Source organism: Lagenorhynchus albirostris, chromosome 12 (genome assembly GCF_949774975.1).
Source record: "Lagenorhynchus albirostris chromosome 12, mLagAlb1.1, whole genome shotgun sequence".
NCBI lineage: Eukaryota > Metazoa > Chordata > Mammalia > Artiodactyla > Delphinidae > Lagenorhynchus > Lagenorhynchus albirostris.
This window is the reverse complement of record NC_083106.1, coordinates 14,993,428-15,017,920: the sequence shown is the minus strand read 5'-3', so window position 1 is coordinate 15,017,920 and position 24,493 is coordinate 14,993,428. Positions and strand designations below refer to the sequence as shown.

The 24,493-nt window shown below is 43.9% G+C and overlaps 1 protein-coding gene across 1 annotated transcript in view; it reads left to right on the top strand.

The window, feature by feature from the left end:
- The window catches only part of PLEKHG1 (pleckstrin homology and RhoGEF domain containing G1), an 87,048-nt gene that overhangs the window by 40,645 nt on the left and 21,910 nt on the right, over window positions 1–24,493 (top strand). The window contains exons 3-9 of the mRNA XM_060168067.1: window positions 1,934–2,003; window positions 10,286–10,332; window positions 14,219–14,369; window positions 17,556–17,687; window positions 20,456–20,638; window positions 20,729–20,824; window positions 20,989–21,075. Coding sequence (XP_060024050.1) covers window positions 1,934–2,003; window positions 10,286–10,332; window positions 14,219–14,369; window positions 17,556–17,687; window positions 20,456–20,638; window positions 20,729–20,824; window positions 20,989–21,075 — 766 coding nt within the window. The remainder of the gene's footprint in view (window positions 1–1,933; window positions 2,004–10,285; window positions 10,333–14,218; window positions 14,370–17,555; window positions 17,688–20,455; window positions 20,639–20,728; window positions 20,825–20,988; window positions 21,076–24,493) is intronic.

Below are 24,493 nucleotides of genomic sequence, written 5' to 3'. Positions count from 1 at the left end.
AACATGACGGATTCTGCTCAAAATTCTTCTGTGCTCAGAAAGAGGATTTATATTGAAAGACCTGGATACAAAACCTATATCCAGGGCACCCCATCCTCCAGTGACGGAAAACACTGGTCCAGATATGTTGCTTCCTTGGCTCTTCTTTTTCTTTGATCTTTTCTCTTACTTCATCCAGTATTTAGATTCTAATGATTAGATTTCAACTGTCTTTAATTTAATCACACCCATCTTTCTATAAAAGATATTGATACCAATATCAGAACTATATTTAAACAAAACAAAAATAATCTTACAGATGGTATGTTTTTATAGGAATATTAGGAAAGAGTGTTTGAAATCGGGACTATTCTGAAATCATGCACTGGTAAAGTTCCTTTCAGAGTACAAGATAGATGCATCGATGGATCTTAATGTAACAGGATCTAGTATATAATGGTTTCAGACTCCAACAACCCTCTAAGAAGCTACCATTTGTTGAGTTTCAGTGTCTTATCAAAGGAAGATATACACACTCACCTAAAAGGCTATTAAAATACTCCTCCCTTTTCCAATGACATATTTGTGTGTACAACATGGTTGTACAAGAAAGGAAATGTAGTTATGGTACGCTCCAAGGCTGAGCTGAGAATAATATTTACATAGTCTTTAAAGTGTAAACTCTGGGGACTTCCCTGGTTGCACAGTGGTTAAGACTCTGCGCTCCCAATGCAGGGGGCCCACGTTCGATCCCTGGTCAGGGAACTAGATCCCCCACGCATGCCGCAACCAGGAGTTCACATGCCACAACCAAGGAGCCCACTGGCCTCAACTAAGGAGCATGCCTGCTGCAACCAAGACCCAGTGCAACCAAATACATAAAATAACTATTAAAAAAGTGTAAACTCTGACTTTTAATCTAATTAAATTTCATAACAGAGCTTGTTGAGAAGATGGGAGGAAAGGAAGCTGGGGAAATTACGGAGTAAATATCTAAAACAAAAAGAATGAAAATGCATTACCAGCATGTTTGGAAACAGGGGTATATACAACAGAAACAGCCAGGAGTTGAAAGTGTTTCTGGGGAGTGGCAGTCGAGAATGGGAAACAAAAAGCAAGAAAGTGTAGAACTATTTTTATCATAATTCCTGTAGAACTGTTTAACCTTTTATTAAATATGTAATACACAGCTAATTAAAATAAACACTTAACATATCAAAGTACATATCAATCCAAGTTATATGGAGTGCAGTTTGGAAACGTGTTAACATTTAAACTGAGAATGCCCGATGACCCAGCAATCCCATTTCTAGAATTGTATCCAGCCATGGGAGATCAGTTAAATTAACGATGCTACGTCCACACGGTGAAATATTATGCAGTTAGTTACTTAAAATAATGAATCATTAAAAATAATATAGATTTTCATCTGAAGAAAGAGGTTTCCTCCCCTGGCATATCTTTCCTTTAGAGCAGTATCTCCATGTATAGTGTTATATTTGTCAGTGTGGTTTTTCACTGAAGGTCTGACTCTTGCAGTGGATTCCAAGCTCCAAGAGACCAGGAACCATATCTCACTTGGCTCAGTGGTGTGTTTGTTCTTAGTGCTTTGCACAGTATCTGGTACCTGGAAAGCTATTGGATGAACGAGTGAGTATGTGTGAGCATGCATACAGATGTTGACAGACTTCTAGAAGACTGAAACCGTTAGGTAGGGCTTATCTCTGGGTGGGAGAGTTACAGGTCAAACCTGTGTTTACACCCCTGTTCCATCACGACCTTGGGCAAGTCCCTTATCTAAGCCTTGGATATAATGACAAGAGGTCCTTAGTTATCCAATTAAATATGATTCCTTGTAAATGCCATATAAATGTTTAAACTTCTAAGTTATTTTAAATGTCCTCAACTCTCAGACCACAACCTAATACATTCTGGCTTTTATTTTTTTTATTAGTGAACTTCTGCAAGACTTGGAAAACTGTGAAAATGATCCTGTGGCCATAGCAGAATGCTTTGTGTCCAAGGTAAGCAGGGTTCATCTCTCTGAGCCAACCAAGACAGAGACAGAGCACACATTGTTTTCATTTTAAGGTTAAAATGACCATTGTGTTCCAGATTGGCTGAGGTTCACCACTAATCTCTCTCACTCTGAGGGGTTTTTTTCTCCCCACTAGCTAGGGAAAAAAAAATACAAAACACAGTTCCCAGTAAGTTAGGAAATGCTAATAACTTAGTAGTTGTCCTAGAACTTGTATAGTAGCTAAATGATGTTACATATCTTTCCTAGGAAAAACTTTAAGCTTGGGAAGAGGAGAGTCCAGATTAGAGAAATGTTAGAAAAATAAGTACATACACAATACCACTAGACCAGTTACAAAAATCTGTTAGAATAGAAATAGTATTTATATATTTATGGCAGTAGCCTAGTCATTAGGGGATAAAGAGAGCAGAACTAGTCTCCTGCATCTTAAAAATGCACTCTAATTTCCCTACATTTTTCTTAAGTTGCACTGATGGTTTAGAAAAACACAAGGAAAGGATTTGAATTTTAAATCTTAAACGACAGTTTATATTCTGTACCCAGATAAGAGAGAGAATTCTGAAACTTACAAGGGAATCCTTTACAATAGCGGTCCCCAACCTTTCTGGCACCAGGAACCCGTTTCATGGAAGACAGTTTTTCCGCGGCGTTTGGAGGGGGGATGTCTCAGGCGGTGATGCGAGCAATGGGGAGCGATGGGCAGCGGCAGCTGAAGCTTCACTCGCTCTCCCGCCGCTCGCCTCCTGCTGTGCGGCCGGGTTCCTAACAGGCGGCGGACTGGTACTGCCCGGCAGCCCAGGGACTGGGGACCCCTGCTTGACAACATTACTTTCTCGACATACTACCTACTGTATGTAGAATCTTACGTTTCTCTTAAAAATTCAACAGCTTTTGTTTAGAAAACCTCTAGCAGAAATTGTTTTTGCAGTAGAACTTCATGGGATTTTTGCAGTTGTGGTTTCAAATGTACAAAGGTTGAAGCAAAGTTCATGACTGTGCTTTGGGGTAGCCCAGAGTTAGCACCTCATTTAGAATCCTGGAGTCCAGTGTGAACTTGGAGATGTCCTCCCAGCCTGACTGGGCTCTGAGGTGGTTCCACAGGGTCATTTCTGATGATCCAATGGTTTTGAATCCAAACATAACACTCTAGGTTCTACTCAAGTGTGGTTCCTTAAAGGCAGTGGATGGGCTTGTGTATAAAACACTCCTGACTTTGTGGGTGCGAGTGTTTGTGCCCACACGCTTACACAATTCTTTTCACAAGCGGCCTGTGTTAGAGTGAATTCTCCTGCAGGGTGGGAATTTGGAAGAGAGAAGGAAAACGAAAGAGGAAGAAATGGGTAAAAAGATACGCTGAGGGGCTTCCCTGGTGGCGTAGTGGTTGAGAGTCCGCCTGCCAATGCAGCAGACGCGGGTTCGTGCCCCGGTCCGGGAAGATCCCACCTGCCGCGGAGCGGCTGGGCCCATGAGCCATGGCCGCTGAGCTTGCGCGTCCGGAGCCTGTGCTCCGCAGCGAGAGAGGCCGCAACAGTGAGAGGCCCGCGTACCGCTAAAAAAAAAAAAAAAAAAGATACGCTGAGTATATCAAAGAAGCTGTGTTACAATCACCATGGCACATAAACAACATAGAAGCTTTTGGAAACATTGGGGCTTTTACTGGTAACTGTAATCACACGTTGATTAAAGCTGGTCCGGTGTACGCTTAGCTCTGGCCTAATTATTCACATAAAAGTTTGTTGATATGCCAGGTTGCCAGCTCCCAAATCTGATTTCTCATTGTGATATTGCCAAGTTTAATTAGAAGACTGATTACAGCGCTCCACGCTCTGGTGTGCGAGCCGGGAATCGCGAGGGAGTGTGGGGCCTGGCACAGCCTGCTTCTTACTCAGCACCCTGAAATTTGGAAGATGTTACACTTCTGACACACAGCCAGCTGCTCCCCTCTGGGGAGGAATGGAAAATCGCTTTAATTGAGAGGCCGTTAATGAAAGAGGTAAAGCTGGCGGCTGCCACCTGCTTTTATCTGAGTCACTGGGGCTTCCACAGAGAGTCATCTTTGACCTTGCTTTTGTGGTATGGAGAGGAGACAGCACGAGGAGAATACAGGACTTCTTACCTGCTGCTGCCCATAGAAGAGCAACAGGAGCTGTTGTTGTTGAAGCCATTCTCGCGAGGGATGGGAAGAGTCCTTACCAGGCAGATGGAGCTCTCTCCCAGCTCAGTGTTTCTCCGCTCTTAGGACTCTGGAAACACCTGGAACAGGTTTCCTTGGTCTCCTGCCTTCACCTCCACCCTCATTTCCATCCCTTATCATGACTGTCAGCCAGGCTGACCCTGGGAGGAATTTAGGAGGGAGACGAAGTTCGTCTTCAGAGACCCAGCCTCCCCTTATCCTCTTCCTCTCCCCTGATGCGCGGCCCCCTCCCCACTGGAGCCTTTCTCTCTTCAGTGCCAGGCACCACCACCACTTGCTGAAATGATCCTCAAGAAAGTGCTGGTATCAGATATTGGTGTGATTGGAGTGCGTTCAAGTCAGTGTCACCTTACCCCTATGCTATGTACATAGTCAGCCTTTCTCATGGTGTCCTGTGAATAGTACCCAGGAATCAATGAGTGAGTGTGTGTGTGTGTTTTCTATACTCTGGTTATTCATTCAATAAACATTCAGATCCCCTGTGTGTTCGATTGGCCAGCCGTGACTATCGTGTTTTGGTTCTTTCATAATTAAATGTCTCATTTTGACATCATCTCTAATTGCAACTTGAAAGAGTTGAATAACCAGAAGAAAATATCTATTTTTGTATCATTTCTTGTGTGTCATTGCCTTCTTTCTCCCTAAATACTTCTGAAAAGGACTTGTGTGCATATATCCTAAGAAATAGGTGTTTAGGGAATTAACTAACTAGGAGTTATTGACTTTTGTGTAAAGCCATTATTTGAATTGTCCACAGAGCTTAAAAATCTAAGATCCAATATGCATTTGCTTCTGTATTAAGAACATGTCAGTGATTTAAATCAAAACTGTCTAAGGTAGGAATAGAGCCATGATGTCACAAAATGCACAGAAATTCAGCTGTGCAGAAGCCTTGAGGCTTTATTAGGGTAGGTGTGTGTAGGTCAAATAGATGATGTAATTTAAATATGTTTTCATTGAGGCCATGGTGTTTAAGTTTGGTATTCCATATGATCCTAAGAGTCCTTAAATTTGAGGAAATCAGCCTGATAATTGTTCAATCCCAGGCTGAGGGCAGCAGGAGGCAGGAAAGGAGCAAGAAGCTGAAAGCCTGTGAGCAAACCCAGGGAAAGGCTCTAGCCTGGTGTTCATTTCCTAGAAGACCTTGGGCAAATCACTTTGCCCTTCTTATCGCTGGAGCCGGGCGGGACACTCCAGTGCCTTCAGGAGCTGAACAGGTGAACACGGTGCATGAATGGGCCCAGGTGGACGCCAGAGCCATCGAGGTACTCCTGTCTCAGGGACAGAAATGTTACCTGAAACTGCAGGCCCAGGGCCAGTGGGTCTAATACTTTTTCAAGAGAAGCCAGAAATCAAGATATTTTTATCTTCTAACTTTTTGAATTTGGCAATTAATTTAGATTTTTTTTTAAATACTATGCTTAAAATGTTGGCAGCCTACTAGGTTGGCAAGGCCGTGGGGAAACAGACACTCCTGTAATTGTGGGAAAACAAAATAGACCCTGCGGAGGAGAATTTGGCTATATCTAGCCAAATTACATGTGAATTCACCCTTTATTCTAGCAATCCTACTTCCAGAAATCTATTCCAAAGATATAGTGACAGAAACTCAACAAAGGTGATGCTATGCTTTGTAGTACTGATTGTTACAATTTATAAATCTATACGGTATATAGAAATAAATATTTTATATAAGTATAGGTACATATGCATATATAAATATATGTATAGAACTATGTAATATATGGAAGGAACCCAAATGTCCACAAAACAAAAAACTGGTTGAATAAACTATGGTATATCCACGTAATAGAATAGTACAAAGCAGTAAAAGCAAGTCAAGAATATCTCTGTATACTACTAGAAAGGGGATGGGGTGGGGAGTATAGCACTGCTGTTCTCAGAGTGTGGTCTCTGGGCCAGCAGCAGCAGCATCATACAGGAGCTTGTTAGAAAGCAGATTCTCGGGCCCCACCCAAACCTACTAAAGCAGAAACTCTAGGCGTGCAACCCAGTAATCTGTGTTTTAATAAGCCCTCGAGGTAATTCTAATACTCAAGTTTGAGAATCACGGGCATAGCTTGTTTTTATTTATTCAGAAATAGGGGAGGTTATACCTATATGTAAATGTGTATGTTTAAAAAAAATTTTTAAGGATAAACTGTAAGATTAAAAATTGGTTCCTGATGGGGAAGGGAGGGAATAGTCTAGAATGGGAAAGATTAGAAGCCAGACATCTTTAAATGTACATTTCCTTGGAGAGTTGACTTTGAAACCATATATCTATTTTACATAGTTATAAACCAAAGTTAAAGTTTAAAACAGTCTTCAAAGCACAGGGAGATCAGCTGGGTATTTTGTGACCACCTAGAGGGGTGGGGTAGGGAGGGAGGGAGGGAGTCGCAAGAGGGAAGAGATATGGGAACATATGTATATGTATAACTGACTCACTTTGTTATAAAGCAGAAACTAACACACCATTGTAAAGCAATTATACTCCAATAAAGATGTTAAAAAAATTAAATTAAAAATAAATTTAAAAAAATTTTTTTTAATTGAAAGCAAAATGAAACAATGAGTCTAATTGCATATCCAGTTTGTGGCATGACCACACAGAGGAAATTCCAATCAATTGAAAAATATGCTATGGACAAAATACAACAAATGCATCCCTAACTGTTTTCAGTAATGATATCATATATAATGGTGTTGGTATTGTTATTCTGGAATTATTGTGTATACTGTGGGATAAAGCAAATGAATATTTACATTTGTGTCACTGAGAACTGGAATTGGCAAGAGAAAGAAAATACAGAGTAAGAATGAGGCTAATTAAAAACACTGTAGTCCTGAATCTGAATTACAAGAATTAGTATGAACTAAGTATGTATTTTAGCTTTACAAAAACACCATATTCCTAGCTTTGTCCACTGAAAAGGCCTAGGAATACTAATTAACCTAGTAGCAAGAGCATCCCTAAAACTCAGATTGTGGTTTCCACATACTACTTCCTACCTAAAGGAATCAGGGCTCTGCGAAGAATGAGTGTAGGGAAGTAGATATACAAGACAGTCTGGAACATCTTGTCACATCAGAAAACAAGGAAGCAGCTGGAGGCTGTAGGTCACGAATACTCAAGAAGAGGCTCCTACTGGGCAAAGATGGGATCATCTGAGCATCGGTAAAGATAACTAACGGAAAACAACTGAAAATCGTGAAATATGTTTATATTCATGAAATCACAGTGATATAAAAAAAAAAAAACCCAAGCCCTTTGCAGGATGTTAGAGAACCGAGGCATTATTTTGAAAATCAAGGAAAAGAATCAAGCATTTATCCTGCCTTTCCCATACAAACCACAAACTGCAGGGTAACCAGTCTAAGGCAGTTCCTTTTTTGGAAAGATTTTGGCTAATAAATGAAGCCAGAATAGTAGACTAGAAATATCACCATGTTGTAACCCCTCATGAATTAACAGATCTAAGCAATAATTACCAATGGTTATTTTTTTAAATAAATTTATTTTATTTATTTATTTTTGGCTGCATTGGGTCTTCGTTGCTGCATGCAGGCTTTCTCTAGTTGCGGCGAGCGGGGGCTACTCTTCGTTGTGGCACGTGGGCTTCTCATTGTGGTGGCTTCTCATTGCAGAGTATGGGCTCTAGGTGCGTGGGCTCAGTAGCTGTGGCTCGCGGGCTCTAAAGCGCAGGCTCAGTAGTTGTGGCGCCCGGGCTTAGCTGCTCTGCAGCGTGTGGGATCCTCCCGGACAAGGGCTCGAACCCGTGTCCCCTGCATTGGCAGGCAGACTCTTAACCACTGCACCATCAGGGAAGCCCACCAATGGTTATTAACATCACAGAAAGAGAGAACCAGACATCATATGCCTCCCGATTTAAGTGTAGTCTAACCTATGATGTACTCGGGCCAAATTATGAAACCTAAGTCTGATCAAACCTCTCCTAAACCACAAAGAGGAGGACAGGGGACACAGTAAAGGAAGCCATAGGGATGTGATCAGCAAACTGAGACTGTGGGAGACTCTGCAGGACAAGCCATCTGGTTTTTCTTCAACTTAATTGCAAGGGGAAAATAAGAGGGGGAATTTATAGATTAGAAGGGACTTAAGAGCTATCAACAATATCAAGTTGCTGTGTGTGGGTGTTATTTGGATTCCAAAGCAAACAGCAAACTATAATTTAAAAAAAGAAAATAGGAATACTGATGACAAACCCTCATGCTGGTATGGAGTTATTTATTTTACATTTTATTGAAGTATAGTTGATTTGTAATGTTGTGTTTAATTTCTGCTGTACAGCAAAGTGACTCAGTTATACATATATCTGTTCTTTTCATCTTCTTTTCCATTATGGTTTAACACAAGATATCGAATATTTAGTTCCCTGTGCTATACAGCAGGACCTTTTTCTTTATCTATCCTATATGTAATAGTTTGCATCTGCTAATCCCAGCCTCTCAGTCCTTCCCGTGGAATTATGTAAATATGATAATAGCATTGCGGTGGTGCTTCTTTTTAAAAGTCCTCCTATTAAAGATATATACTTTTTTTTTCTAAACATCTTTATTGGAGTATAATTGTTTTACAATGGTGTGTTAGTTTCTGCTGTATAACGAAGTGAATCAGCCATATGTATACATATATCCCCACATCCCCTCCCTCTTGTGTCTCCCTCCCACCCTCCCTATCCCATCCCTCTAGGTGGTCACAAAGCACCGAGCTGATCTCCCTGTGCTATGCGGCTGCTTCCCACTAGCCATCTATTTTACAGTTGGTAGTGTATATATGTCCATGCCACTCTCTCACTTCGTCCCAGCTTACCCTTTCCCCTCCCCGTGTCCTCAAGTCCATTCTCTACGTCTGCGTCTTTATTCCTGTCCCGCCCCTAGGTTCTTCATGACCTTTTTTTTTTTTTTTGTATAAGTGAAATGATATTATGTCTAGAATTTGTTGATGAGGAAACCTGGAATATGATCATAGCAAAAGGCAAGAAGCCCCCATTAGTTAGCCAAATATTTAAGCATTTGAGGCATTGCTGCCACGCTGGACGCATACAGGTGAGTAGACTTGTATCCTGCTCTGAAAAACATTGCAGCTTCATAGGAGAGATGGGGATTCAGTAGTTCAACAGACATTATGTGCCAGATGAACACAGTAGGGCCCCTGTTGCAGGAGCACAGCGTAGAGTGGGAGACAGACAGACATGCAGAAAATGTCATTATCGTTTGGCAAACGCTGCAGGATGGGCTGGTACTGGGTGTTGTGAGGTCCCAAGTAGGAGCAGTGGGCTCAGCCCAAGGACTCAGGAAGTCCCCTTAGAGGAAATAAAGCCTCAGTTCAATGTCAAGTGGCGCCTGGTAGCTACCCGATGAAAAATGTGGGAAAGACAGTGGGCAGAGAGAACTGCACACACAGGGCTTGAAAGTGTGCAGCGGCTCTCTTGTGCCCTGCACATGCCTCCAACATGTTCTGACCACGTGATATTTAAATTTTCTACCTATATTTCTCTCTCACACTGCAAATCCCCCAGAGGACCATGAGCATCTGGGGGCAGAAACCCTACTGTCTTCCTCTTCCTATTTGCCCTCAGATCCAGCTAAACAGCGGATGCTCAGTAAGTGTTTAATGAACTCAGATGAGTTCAAGTGCACATGGATTCTAGGTATAACCCAAGGTAGATAAAAAGGCATGGATGAGGGCTTCCCTGGTGGCGCAGTGGTTGAGAGTCCGCCTGCCGATGCAGGGGACACGGGTTCGTGCCCCAGTCCGGGAAGATCCCATATGCCGTGGAGCGGCTGGGCCCGTGAGCCATGGCCACTGAGCCTGCGCATCCGGAGCCTGTGCTCCGCAATGGGAGAGGCCACAGCAGTGAGAGGCCCACGTACCGCAAAAAAAAAAAAAAAAAGGCGTGGATGATTGCCACAGGGGCTCAGGAGACAGGCCAGTGTGGTTACAGGAACAAATTTAAAGGTATGAATGATATATCTTTTCTTTGTAATTGATTGTTGTTGTCTCTGCTTTTTTTGCCCATAAAATTTCTTTTGTTTCCTTGCAGAGTGAAGAGTTCCACATTTACACCCAGTATTGCACTAACTATCCGAGGTACGCCTTGTGAATGTGCAGGAATATCTTCATATTGTTTTAAGTCAGTCTGTGCAGTGTAAGTTGTTGGTAGGCGTTATGTGCCTGGCACTGCGCTGAGTACTGTGGGGAAACTGCAAACATGCTGAGAACGGACCACAGGGTACCCAGATACTGATGCATTCAGGCTTAGGGACTCCCTAGCAGAGCCAGCACAGGGAAAATTTGTGAAAGACCTTAAAGGAGACCAAAAAGATCGTTAGGTTTCCCTCAGTGGAAAACTAAGTAAACCAATTGTGTTTGGCTAGAAGTCTTATCTATTAACCCTTTTGTATATGTGCCATGTTTTAAAGAATATGGGATGCACTGCTAGTGAGTTTATATAATCTAGCTGGGGATAAAATATGTTATATTTTTGCCATATAAATTTTAGGAACTGCATAAGTTTTATGGAGTTCAGAGAAAGGAAAAAACATGATAAGCTTATGTGAGAAAAGAGGACTGATCATCCCACCCGGATCATTGCTTCAGTTTTGCTCACACTGGGGGTGTCGGCAAGAGGACCGTTTAGGGAGCAGCCTCTGGCCAATATAGTGACCATTGCAGTAAGGGAGTCAGGCCTAAGACCACAGCTCACACTGTAGGAAAGTCTTTTTTCTGCAAAAGACATTTATTGAGCACTTATTGATTCCTAGGTACTACGCTCAATCCTGCAAATACAAAATGTGGTTGAATTTAGTTTTCCCAGGAATCTAGAGACACTGAGGGATTAAAGAAAAGCAGAAAACAGAGAACACACTGACAGCACAGTGCCTGGCCCCTGATAGGTCCTCAGCAAGTGCTACCTCCTCATCATCCCTGCCCCATCCCCACTGCGTGGATGAAATCATTGAGCCTCCAACAGGTTTATTGATTTTACAAGGGTCACATAGCTGATAAGTGACCAAATCTGGATGGGATTTGAACCAAAGTGGGTCCAGCCTCAAACCTCATGCTACTACATCCTTGTAAATTTTCTGAAGCTTTGTGATTCCCCTCACCCCATACCTTTCTACTGTCTGTTTGCCCACGTGACTAGAAGGACTTGAGTTGTTATGTTAGGGATGGACCAGGAAGAGAGCTCGGGGGATTTTATCTACTCTGTAGCCAGTCTTGGTAGAGGCGTGTCCCTAAGGATAAAGTGGGTGGTGGGGTCCACCTAGAAGAGAAGCCAGTAGACTGAGCCCCTTGTGTCACTGTGTTCAGGAAGAACAAGCGTGTCATTCCTGCTCCGGGGCGGCCCTGGAAAGCCAGTGTGGATTAAAAGACATGAAGGCAGAGGCTCAGGCTTGCTGATGGCAAAATACTTTCCATTGGAGGATTTTCATCTCCTCCTCTAAATATTGGCCAGGATATCATGCTATGGTGATTTATTTGGTTGGGGGTCAAGCATGCTTTTCTCAGGTTTCCCTAAAAACAAAACAAAACAACACCCCACATGCAGATTAGTACATTTATTCATATCCTTATCTGTAGACCTACCCACAGTTTACACAGTTTCACTTAAGCAATGTTGTTTCCACCTCTCTCCTGAAGATATCAGGAAATTGTAGGATGCCCCAACTAAAGCTATGGTCCTTATGCTAAAAGCCAGCGTTGCACCACACCCTCATGCAGAGAAATCAAAGAATCAGCCCTCAACTTCTCCACAACGCTTCCTCCTGTGGGAAAGGAAAAAACATTCCAACTCTGAAGAATCAACAAAATTCTGGACCCAATTATCAGGATCTAAGATGCTAGAGGGGCTTATTTGGAGGATTATGTCTGTGTAAATTTCATTATAAACATGTCATTTGAAGAAATATCTTCTGAATGTGCAATTTTGGAAGTTTATGTTAAGAAGAATTTTCTGACAGTAATAAGAACAGAGGGCACAGAACGAAGGCAGCTTTTAAAACTACACTGCTTCAGGGTCAGGGGATAGGCACAGTCATTTGTGCAGGACATTTCTGAGAGCCTGTCCTCCGTAGGGCACAAGTCCAAGCTTGGTGTACACTGGCAGGAAATAGGAACGAATATCCCTCGCCTTCTAGCAGTTTATATTTATTGTTTTGAGAGTCGGAACTGAACCAAATGCAGTAGTGGAACAGCCGTTAGGAAAGATCAAATCAATGAATACAAGTCAATGTAGCACCAACTCAGTCATATGTAATAGAAGCTAAAGATGCATGAGATAAAGGAGGAGTAAGTCCCAGCGAGGAGAAATCAGGACAGTCTCCAGGAGGAAGTGTTTTTTACCTTGGGTCTGACTTTGAAGAAGGAAAGAAACGTGTTAGCAGGGAACTGCTCCCCAAGCCCTCTCAGTGAAGCGGGCACATCCGGTTCTTGCCCAGTTGTGTGGTTTTCATATCCATAGAAAAAGATTTCTTCCTGTCCCCTTGCCTCCCATCAATTTGCTCTCTGAGGCCCGAGATTTCCCTCCCCCGTCTTCACAAGCCATGAGCGCCAGGTGTTTCAGCCCATCTGACAACGTGTCTTTCCCCTTCGGATCCAGGCTGATGATATTAAATGTCGCCTGCACACCTTGACAGATGTCTTTCTTCATACCAGTCATGCCCCAGTGACTTTGCTGGGAAGAGGCACAAGCCCTCCCTCTTGTCCCCAGGGAGGAGCACAGACCCGCTCAGGTCATTGTTCTCGGATGTCTCCCCGTGGCCTGAATCCGGAGTTCAGTGCGCTCAGGATTTCTTGCAGGTGTCTTACCCTTGGGCAAGAACTCAAAACTTCAGATGGTTAGAAGGCCAGTGGGCAGCTGATTCTGACTCTAAAGAACCTTAGAAAAGTCCCTAGGTTACATGATGAAGAATAGTTTTGAAATCTTAAGGGAAAAATAAAACCATTTGAACAGAGATATTTCTCCAAGCAATCAGGCACGAAAGGGATTCTGATCGCTTAATTAGGAGACCTCCATCCATGTCACTTCCTTCCAAGGAGTTTTATTTTGTTGTTTGGCTCTGTTTTTCTAAATTAATTCTGAAAACATATTACTGAGTTGGGGAGAAAGGGGCTGAAATTACTTCCACCTGCTTCCTTCTAAGTTCTGAGACCATAAGATTTTAATTTACGTGTGTATGTGTAACTATACAAGCCCACCAGCTTGCTTTATGTATAAGATATGAGCATTGTTTCAACCATCCGTCTAGGATGTTTGGGGGCCGTACTTACTGGGGAGCTGAGGTGGAGGAAGAATTCCGACCTACTTTTCTAATATGCTCTGTAAGGCACGCTCCTTAAGGACCAAGGCTATCCAACTGTTTCAAAAGCTGAATTTAGAATGAGGCGAGTCACTTGGCGGTGGAAAGAAGGATCTGTTCAGAGATTCTCAAAGGAAAGTTCCTCGGGGGATGGGGTCTCCAAAGACCTGCACATAATGTCATGCACTTTGTGCATTTATTTAAAGGCAACTGGCAGAGGGGGTGGCAAACGTCCGGCACGGGGCTGGATCTACTGGGAAGAAGGCACTCCTCTTGTTTAGTACAAAGGTGCCCACTCTTTGCAATCTAACTTGAAAACTGAATACAGATGTGTATTTGAGCACTGCACAAAGATGCCAAGATGGGACATAATTAGGGGCTAACGTCCAATTTAAATCCCCTTTGCAAAGCCCTGTGTCCTGGCAGGGGCAGCATCTCCCTGGAGGAAGGAGCTTCCTGCTTAGATGCCATGTGTCCATGTTTTACTACCTTCTTATAGTGTCTTTTTCTAATTCACCCACCCAGAGGGACACCTTTTCTTAACCTGCCCAGAAGCATTCTAGCTTCTGTAGCTCTTACCTGTTTTAAGGTATCAGCACACTCTAGCATTTAAAACCTGAATGCTCGTGTCAAGTGTTACAATTTAGATTTTAAAATATTTCTTCTTCTTGCAGATCCGTGGCTGTGCTAACAGAGTGCATGAGGAACAAGATGCTGGCCAAATTCTTCAGGGAACGTCAGGAAACTTTGAAACACTCACTGCCTCTGGGGTCCTATCTCTTGAAACCAGTTCAGCGGATTCTCAAGTATCATCTCCTTTTGCATGTAAGTTTCTGCCTGCGCTTGAAGGACTTTCTAGGGGATGGGGATTTTGTGTGTATATGTTAAGTTTAGGAGAAAAAAAATCAGAAAAAGCTGTGGACATATGGAAACATTTTCCACACTCATACTTTACAACTGACTAATCTGCTTTGAGGAATTAGAGATATTTATATTCTAGGCCTGCAACCTCATTGACAACAGCCAAGTAAAAAGATTCATTTTGGCTCTGATGGTGATAGGGCTTAGGAGTGACAGTTTCAGGCAGGGAGCTATCATTCATGAACAACAGATCTTTTTGTTAGGTTTTATTTTATTTCTATGAGCCCGGATTCAGTAGGCAGTTGGGAGGGAGAGCTGTTTGTCATAGATTGGCTTGTGTAGGGGCAACGAGAAGGGCTGAAAGGGGAGAAGACAGATGAGCAGCGTGATGAATGATCTTCGAGCTGGGCCTCCCATCACTTCAGGGTCTGTTTTCTTTATATCATTTCCCATTATTTGTACAAAATTCAAGGAGACCTTAGAAACAGAAGTAGACATGGCTCTCATACATACTCATTTCTTATCTTCTAAGGAAGCTGATAAAAATGGGAAATAGCGTTCTTGAAAGTAATTTCATTCTATAAGTAGGATTGATTGCCTTTGCAATTTGAGAAAGACAGGATAGCAGAGAGGTTGGGAGCAGGGCTCTGGGGCAAGACTGCCCGGGTTCAAATCCTGTACATTTCCCACGTTCGTGGTGCCTCGCAGGCGGTCAATAAAAATGAGCTATTATTTTTATTTTATTATTTTTAATACTGCATTAAAAATCTTTTTTAAAAAAGATTTAAATCCAGAGCTCCTATGTGTATCAACATGCCTGCAATTTACTTGTATCACTTTTTAAATGATTCCAGGTTTCTAACTTGGATAGGCATTCCAAGATTGCTCAGTTCATACACATTTAAAAGTTTAAGAACTCTTTATGGTCCAACTTTACCAGAAATTTCTCAGCTTTGTCTTTTTGCCTGCCTGGCTCATCTTGGGAGAATCTTGCATCCTGTGAAGCCACATCAGGGATATTACTTTAACTGTTCGATTGGTTTTAATGACCTCTAAATTTAGTGGGATTAATTTACTAAATCAGTGTCCAAATAATTCTTTAAAAAAAGAATAGCTTTCCCAGGATAGATCTTTCCTGGACTCTGCTAATATGGCATTTAAAACTAGTATGTCCCAGTAATCTCTGTTTATGGCTTTCTAGACAGTAAGTCAATCAAAAGAAAAGTCTCGGACCTCCATTATATAAGCATGTCAGATATAACAAGTCAAGATTCTTACAAAAAGTTAACTGCTAGGAAGAACAGCCCTTACCCTCTGAATTAAAAGCTGGTGTCTTAGTTCACGCTGCTATAACAAAATACCATAGACTGGGTGGCTTAGACAACAAACATTTATTTCTCACAGTTCTGGAGGCTGAAGTCCAAGATCGGGGGCCAGCATGGTTGAGTTCTGGGTTGCACACTGCCTTCTTCTCCTCATTTCCTCGCATGGTGGAAAGAGGCAAGACTGTGCTCTGGGCTCTCTTTTATGAGGGCACTAACACCATTCACGAGGGCTCCACCCTCATGGCCTAACCAGCTCCAAAGGCCCTACCTCCTAATACCAGCACCTTAGAGGTTAGGATTTCAACATATGAATTTGTGGAGGGCACAAACTTCCAGCTCATAACAGCTGATAGTGAAGATAAAAGGGAAGAACAGTGGTTAGATTAATTTAAAACTAATTGCCTGGAGTATTTTTGCTTTTATAATTGGTTTAGAGTGTTCCTTCTATATCATGCACATCACTTCATTGTGTAGCCACCTGTGAAAATCCCCACAGAAATACACTCTGTACTTCTGAGTCTGTCTATTGATGAACAGGATTGCCTCTCAGACTAAAAGAAGAAGTGATTATTTTTTTAAGTTTTCTCTTGATCTTAAACTTACCTGGGAGTTGTTAGTTTAGTGATACAGTTTCATAGGACCTTTCTAACAGCTGAGTCTGAGTGCAGAAATAAAATGTAAATTCCTTTCCAGTTTCTAGCTGGATGGAAAATTTGAGGATTCAGTAAAAGTAAACAAAGTGTGACTAAAAAACAAGGGAACTAATCTTCATAATTTATACCATTAGATTCAACCTCCACCCTTGAGCTTAACATCTCTGCATGATAAGTGTCATAGGAACAGTCTAATTGACTAATATCTTCTTACTCTCTTAGATACTTACATTGGAATTTAGATACTTAAAACTTATTGTTGCTCTTTGAAGACGATACAGCTTCAATTAAATAAGCATTTATTTACCACCCAGCTCTCTGGTGGGCACTGTTGAGAACATAAAGGACTAAAGGAACTATGCAATAGTCCCTATCCTTAGACTCCTAGGAGTCTAGGGACATGTGTCTTATGTACTTAGAAGAATTAGATTATAATCGTGTCCCCTTCTCACCTCCCTGGGATTGTGGAACTCCAGGGCTCAGATAAGTGCTGGTGTTACATCCTTCTGACCATCAGACAGTGAATACTTGAACCATGAGATATCTCTCAGCACTCTGAAGGATTATCTTTAGTGAATTTCATGAACTAGTGAAAGGCTTTAAAGGCTTTAAAGCCTTGACTACATGAAAATGTCTTGCTGTAAAGGTATTTTTTTAATATAATATTCATTGGTTTTTGTTTTGCTTTGTTTTGAGGCCATTACATATTAAGCCCTGTGTGTTAGTTTTGCTTCCTCTGGGAGAAAAAAAAAAATGTTTCCTATGTAGTAAGAGTGAGAACCATGTTACTGAGAACTGTACTACACTGGCCAACAGGAAGTTCAGAAATCTCCAACTATAATATCAACTCTCTTATCTATTATAATCACTCTAATATCTCTGTGAGACTTAATGGCCTGTATACTTGTTTTGTTTCATCCTCCTTGTCAAATTCCTCCTTATGCAATTCTCATCGACTTCTATTTTTCCTAGCTCCATTCTTATTCGTATCTTACCATTTTGTTGTAGGTATTTCTGGTAGTTATCTCAGAATCTTAAGGAAAGATGATAGTGTGTAAATAAGCAAAAATAAAATGAGAAACTAATCACAGAAGTGCCTTTTGTTTCATTGAGTATATAAGAAAAAAATTTTGAAAATAACTAGGGTTGGGTGTTTTGGGTTTTTTTTAAAGGAAATAGAAAATCACCTTGACAAGGACACAGAAGGCTACGATGTGGTGCTTGATGCTATAGACACGATGCAGCGAGTAGCCTGGCACATCAACGACATGAAGCGGAAGCATGAACACGCCGTCCGGCTACAGGTGAGGCCTCGGGCTGGCAGTACCTGGTGGGGCTGCGGCCCTATGACTTATCATTTCCCAAATCAGATATTAAGGCTGTTCAGTGTTGCACGTCATTCGTGGCCTTCATCATAGATCTCCTTGAGAAAAGATCAGGACATCGATAATACTGATCATTATTTACTGGCTATTAAAGAGAAAGGTACATTGTAATGTTCAAACTAATAGTTTGCTCATAGCCCCTTCCGTGACCCAAATTAAAAATTTGAGCCTCCCAAGGCCTTATTTTATATTAATTACCAATAAGCAATTCTTGCTGAAAGCAACTCTCTCCAAACTGCTTTTTTTTTTTTTTTTTTTATAAATTTATTTATTTTGGGCTGTGTTGGGTCTTTGTTGCTGTGCATGGGCTTTCTCTAGTTGCAGAGAGCAGGGGCTACTCTTCATTGCGGTGCGCAGGCTTCTCATTGTGGTGGCTTCTCTTGTTGCGGAGCACGCGCTCTAGGCACGCGGGCTTCAGTAGTTGTGGCTCACGGGCTCTAGAGCGCAGGCTCAGTAGTTGAGGCACACGGGCTTAGTTGCTCTGCAGCACATGGGATCCTCCTGGACCAGGGCTCAAACCCATGTCCCCTGCATTGGCAGGCGGATTCTTAATAACTGCGCCACCAGGGAAGCCCTCCAAACTGTTTAAAGGGATTTTAAGCCTCTGTTCCTCTCTCACTAGTTCATGCAAAATCATGAGGTGGCGAACAAGTGGTGATGGGACGGGGACTCAGAGGAAGGAGAGCTGAGTCTGGAGCCAGGTCCTTGACAGTTTCACTGGGGAGGAGACTCACCACTGCATTTTAGATTCCTCACTTTTAAAATAAGACACGTTTACTAAGATCCCTTCCATTGTCAACATTTTGAGCCCTAAATTCCTGGGAACTTTGGATAGATGCTAAGTCAGCAATCATGTCCCGGGCATCTCAAAAGATGCATTATTTAAAAACAAAAGGTCACGTGGGCCCAGAGGCTAGTCCTAAGCTCCTTGTTGCCCCTGGAATAAAAGCAAAGCTCAGGGTGACTCCATGCTATGCAGAGCACCTACATCTGACTCAGGAGCAAAAAGAGCTACGCTCTTCAGGCCATACCTCTGAACAAAACGCAAGGTTTCGGGACTTCCGTGGTGGTACAGTGGTTAGGAATCCACCTGCCTATGCAGGGGGACATGGGTTCGAGCCCTGGTCTGGGAAGATCCCACATGCCGTGGAGCAACTAAGCCCGCGTGCCACAACTACTGAAGCCTGCGCACCTAGAGCCCATGTTCCGTAACAAGAGAAACCACCACAATGAGAAGCCCGCGCACCGCAATGAAGAGTAACCCCCGCTCGCTGCAACTAGAGAAAGCCTGTGCACAGCAGTGAAGATCCAAAGCAGCCAAAAAAAAAAAAACTCTAGGTTTCATCTATAGGCAGCCAGAGTGTGGTATGACGCAATTGACTATCAAAAATCAAAGGAAGATGACATTCTTTTTATATTTTTTATTCATTTATTTTTGGCCACGTTGGGTCTTCGTTGCTGCACACGGGCTTTAGTTGCAGCGAGCAGGGGCTACTCTTCGTTGCGGTGCGCGGGCTTCTCATTGTGGTGGCTTCTCTTGTTGCAGAGCACAGGCTCTAGGCACGTGAGCTTCAGTAGTCGTGGCACATGGGCTCAGTAGTTGTGGCTCGCGGGCTCTGGAACGCAGGCTCAGTAGTTGTGGCGTGCGGGCTTAGTTGCCCTGCAGCATGTGGAATCTTCCCGGACCAGGGCTCAAACCTGTGTCCCCTGCACTGGCAAGCAGATTCTTAGCCGCTGCGCCACCAGGGAAGTCCAAAGGAAGATGACATTCTAATCATCCAGGCCGCATCTGCTTTGTGTAGCAGTAAGAAAGGTTTTATGCTTCATCATTCAAGTGTTTTGTGGCATAACGTCAGACATAATGTGTGTTAGATATTCAGAAATGGCTAAATGACTGGTTTTTCATAGCTTAAGAGTCTGTCTAGCAGTCTGAAGACACCACTAAATCAGGCTCTGGCTCAGACTTAACTCCATTTCTATCTTCAACCAATGAAGTTTTAGGTGGTTTTATGGGCTGCTTAATTAAGTGCTGTTTGTGAATGTTTTCATTTTTCCAAAATAACAACATCAGCTTCCTTTAGAAACGTTGATAGGGATGTACAGTAAATCCTAAAGAAACTTCAAAGTCATGCTATCGATATTTATGAAGTTCCGTTTAAAACACAGTGGCGAAGAAACATTCATTTCCTTTTCCCAGATGAATGGGGATTAATATCAGGAAATTTCTGAGATGTATCTTGTGTGATTTTCCTCAGGCTTTCATTTTGCGTTACTTATTTGTGGTGTGAGTTCGATTTCTGGAAAGAGGTTTTTCAGGTCAGTAGCTCTGAGGGTGTTCGTCCAGAGAATGTGGGTGAGCACATCATGAGAAGGACAGCTGAGAAGGCCACACACCAGCAACCTCCTTACCTGGCTTGTGAAAGACAGTTACACTGCCTTAGTAGAGGGATTATGGAGGGATGGAAAGAAGTAATTGGCAACTCGTCAATTAACAACTTGATTCATTTCTGTTAACCCTGAAGTGACACCAGCCATAAATGCAGACACATCAGACACCACGCAGGGCCCTTAGCCCCTGTCGCAGGTATTTAGACACCATTCTTGAGGCTCAACAAATGGGCCCCTGTGTCCTCGCCGTCTTGCCTTCCCACCTCCTGTTTAATCACAGGGAACGTTCACTGTTTCAGGAGATACAGAGTTTGCTCACCAACTGGAAGGGGCCAGACCTGACCAGCTACGGGGAGCTAGTTCTCGAGGGGACCTTCCGCCTCCAGCGGGCCAAGAATGAGCGGACACTCTTCCTCTTTGACAAGCTGCTTCTCATCACCAAGAAGAGAGACGACACGTTTACGTACAAAGCTCACATCCTGGTAGGTCCGAATAGAGGTCCCGGGCGAGGACTGGGGCGCTGCTTCCATCCTCTTGCGAGCCTGCCTCCCCCTCTCTGCCCGCCCCTCCAGTGCGGCAACCTCATGCTGGTGGAAGTGATCCCAAAGGAGCCCCTCAGCTTCAGTGTCTTCCACTACCAGAACCCCAAGCTGCAGCACACCGTTCAGGTACCAGCACCCCCTCGCCTCCCCGCCCTTGTGCGTCACGGCTGGAGGCCTTTGCAGGACTTTCTGGCCACCTCACGTGTGCCCCATCCAGTCCGAGGGTCTTAGGAGTGTCTGTGTCTTGCGACTAGCGGGGTGGCGTGACTGTCCACATCTCCTCCCGGTAGGCAAAGTCGCAGCAAGACAAACGCCTGTGGGTTCTGCACCTCAAGAGGCTGATCCTGGAGAATCACGCGGCGAAGATTCCAGCTAAGGTAAGACCGTGAGGGCCGCAAACAGTAAAACTGAGAGGAATTCGAGTCCCAGAAAGACAGCCTGACGGCAGCAAGTGTGCATCTTCCAGATTAAGACAGTTGAGAGGCTACGTAAGGATCAACCGAACCAGCCATTGGTACTGAAACGATTCACATGTAGGGAGACTCGGTGGAGAGTTTTTGGTTTGTTTTTGTTCCTTTTGTGGCTTGAAAGAAGAAAAATAAGGAAAAGACTGTAAGGGAATTTTTAGAGAACTAGTAGAACATAAAGGCAGTTATGAGAGTTATTCAAAGGTGTGCTAAGCACCTGGGGTGGATAAAGCTGGCTTAGGCTCTGTGGGAAGCAAGACCCAGACTCAGCCGTGAAGGAATTTGCAGACCAGGGAGCTGGTCGTATAAATGATGTGATGAACTAATAGAGATGTAAGCCAAGTATTGTGGAAGAATAGTGTTCAAGTTTACAGTCGAGTGAGGAGAGGAAGGAAAATGCCTGTTTGCTCAGTCTTGAAGGAGGAGGAATTTTTTTATTAAGTGGGGGAAAAGAAAAAGGGAAACCAAGCTGAGAGAACAGCGTAAACAAAAAACAAGGAGGTGTGAACAGGGGCCCTGTTCACAGGGAAAGGTCGAGTCCTCAGGAGATGGAGTCGGAAAGGTCGAGTCCTCAGGAGATGGAGTAGGACGTAAGACTAGAAACGTGGAAAGCAGTCAGCCGGCCTTTGAAGGGCTTTGAACACATACACTGAGGAGCCTGGATTTTCGTGGTGGGAAACTACTGAAGGCTTTGTTGGGGGGGGGGTGGCACGGGCCGCCCTGTGTTCTGAGAGTGTAACTTTGGGACAGTGTGACGGTTCAGCTGGCGGAGTGTGAGTGGCGGCAGGAGAAGAATTAGCAGGCTTCCACAGTGGCCTAGAAGAGAGACGAGGGGCACTGCCAGGGAGCATAAGAGATGGGGGGAGAGGCAGAGCCCATAGTGGAACCAGAGGGAACAGGATTTGCCCACCAAGTGCATGAGGAGAGGGAGAAATAAAAGTCAAGGATGAGTCAGGAGTTGGGCCAAGAGGATGGTGTTGTGAGTTCCAAGACGGGTTGCCCAGGGGAGGGACCGATTGGATGGGCCTCAGAGGGAGCAGCAGGGACACATGTGCAGGGGCGGCTCAGCTGCAAGGAGAGACGCAGGTCTCTCCACACAGTCACCGAAGCCCCGAGATTTGATAGGAGGACCCACACAAACGTGTAAAGGAAAGACGGACCCCTGGGAATCCCAACATCTAAGTGACCAGCAAGGGTTGGGGGATTTGCAGAAGAACCAAAGGCAGAGCAGCGGAATGAGGCAGTAAGAAAACCGAAGGAGAAAAGTGTGGTAACAAAGGAAGGAATGTCTCCGAGAACGAGTGGAGTAACCATCTCAAAGCCTGCAGAGATGAAGACAGATTCGAACAGAAAAGTACATATTAGATTTGGCAACTGAGAGATAAGGGTGAGAGGGCGGTGGGTGGACAAGCAAGGGAGAAGTAAGGAACAGACTGGGTGTAGCCTTCTTTTTTAAACAAAGTTCAGAAGAGACAAACGGTGGTAGTTGGAGGGGAGGTAAGATCAAAGCAAGATGCTTTGCCCTCATGAAGAATAGGGTGGACATGTAGGCTAAGGGGACAGGGAAAGAGAACAGGAGACAGTAAAGATAAGAGGTGGAACACCCCTTGGAATGTGACCCCAGGGAGATGGCAGAATAGGATCATCCTTAACACCCGAATTTCGGGGATGGGGGCATGTACTGTAAATACAGTCTAATAAAAACATTAGATCGTGAACTTGATGCTGGAAGCTCAAAACTTCTTATTTACTGAAAAAGTATGCAAGAACGGCTAATGCACGCCTCCATATGTTTGCAATATGGCTTTTGAAAACACTTAAAGGATAGAAGTAATCCCATTGGTCTTAGGAACCAGAAACTTGGTGTGGCTCCATACAAAGGTAATCAATCTATTCGCCTCTTCTACGCTAATTACACTATTTATATTCACTTTACCGGTAGGTGTAGGGGTTAGTCTTGGAAAGGGTCAGAAATATCTTCCCTAAGCCGGGGGAGAAGAAAAATGAGAAAGGATAAACTTTGAGGTGGACTTGAGGGAACTGAAAGGGTTTGCCTTCACTGAAGTTGGTGGTAAGGGCATCTACTGGGTGAGTGAAGCAAAGATGGGGCTGGATGTCCGAGGGAAAGTGGAAGGGTTCAGAACACGTGCTAAAGAACACAGGCTAGGGACTTCCCTGGTGGTGCAGTGGCAAAGAATCCACCTGCCATTGCAGGGGACATGGGTTCGATCCCTGGTCCAGGAAGATCCCACATGCCGCAGAGCAACTAAGCCCGTGCGCCACAACTACTGAGCCCACGAGCCACAACAACTGAAGCCCATGTGCCTAGAGCCCATACTCCACATAAAGAGAAGCCACTGCAATGACAAGCCTGCACACCACAACGAAGAGTAGCACCCGCTCGCCGCATCTAGAGAAAGCCCGTGTGCAGCAACGAAGACCCAATGCAGCCAAAAATGAATAACTTAAAAAAAAAAAAAACTAAAAAGAAAGAAAGAAAGAACACAGGCTAGCGAGTCAGTAGGGATGACTACAGTAATCTGTGAAAGGATCCTAGGCCCACTGAAGCTGGCCACCGTGAATGTGTGTGTTGATCCAGCAACTTCAACATTAGTGTTGAGCCATGGGGCGCATGTGGGTTCCCCAAGGCTGAGGACTGGCAGAGCGGTGAGGGTGAAGGTTAAGTGGGCATGGGAAGACAGTGCCACCCAGCATCCCACCTGCAGTGACTGAGCATGATTTCCAGGCTGAGTGGAGGGTGAAACCAACCCGGAAGATAGGCACAGGTTGAAGGATAAGTCAGAGAACTGGTTCAGCAAGAGTTAAGGTGGAGAGATGGAAAGTACCGAGATCTGTAATTGAAGAGGGGACTTCTGGAGTCCTGCGGAAAGGGAGGGCACTTCTGGGTGATGATGAGGCTCTGGGGGCGGCTATGATTGTGTGTTACTGTTCTGGAGTGGAGGGAAGGGTGATCAGAAGTAAAGTGGCGAGGAACTAAGGTGAGGGTAGAGAATGGATATCCACCCGTGCGGGGAAATGGTCCGTGCCCAGGCGAGGAGGAATGAAGTGGAGCAGTAAATGCGATGATGCTCATGAGAGTAGAACTGGGTGGAAAATAAGGAGATCTGAGATTTCTGAGAAAGGAAAGTCTGGTTGCTCTTTGCATAGTTTTTGAAAAGTATTTGAAGCTTGTTCTCAGGGGCTATCAGCAGTGATTCGGTGCCCAGGAAATGAATGTGCATAGATGTGTGCTTTGACTTAAGCATGAGTCTCATCTCATCAGGGTGTTGCGAGGTGTCAGGTAGCTCATGCAGAGAGGCAACTGCAT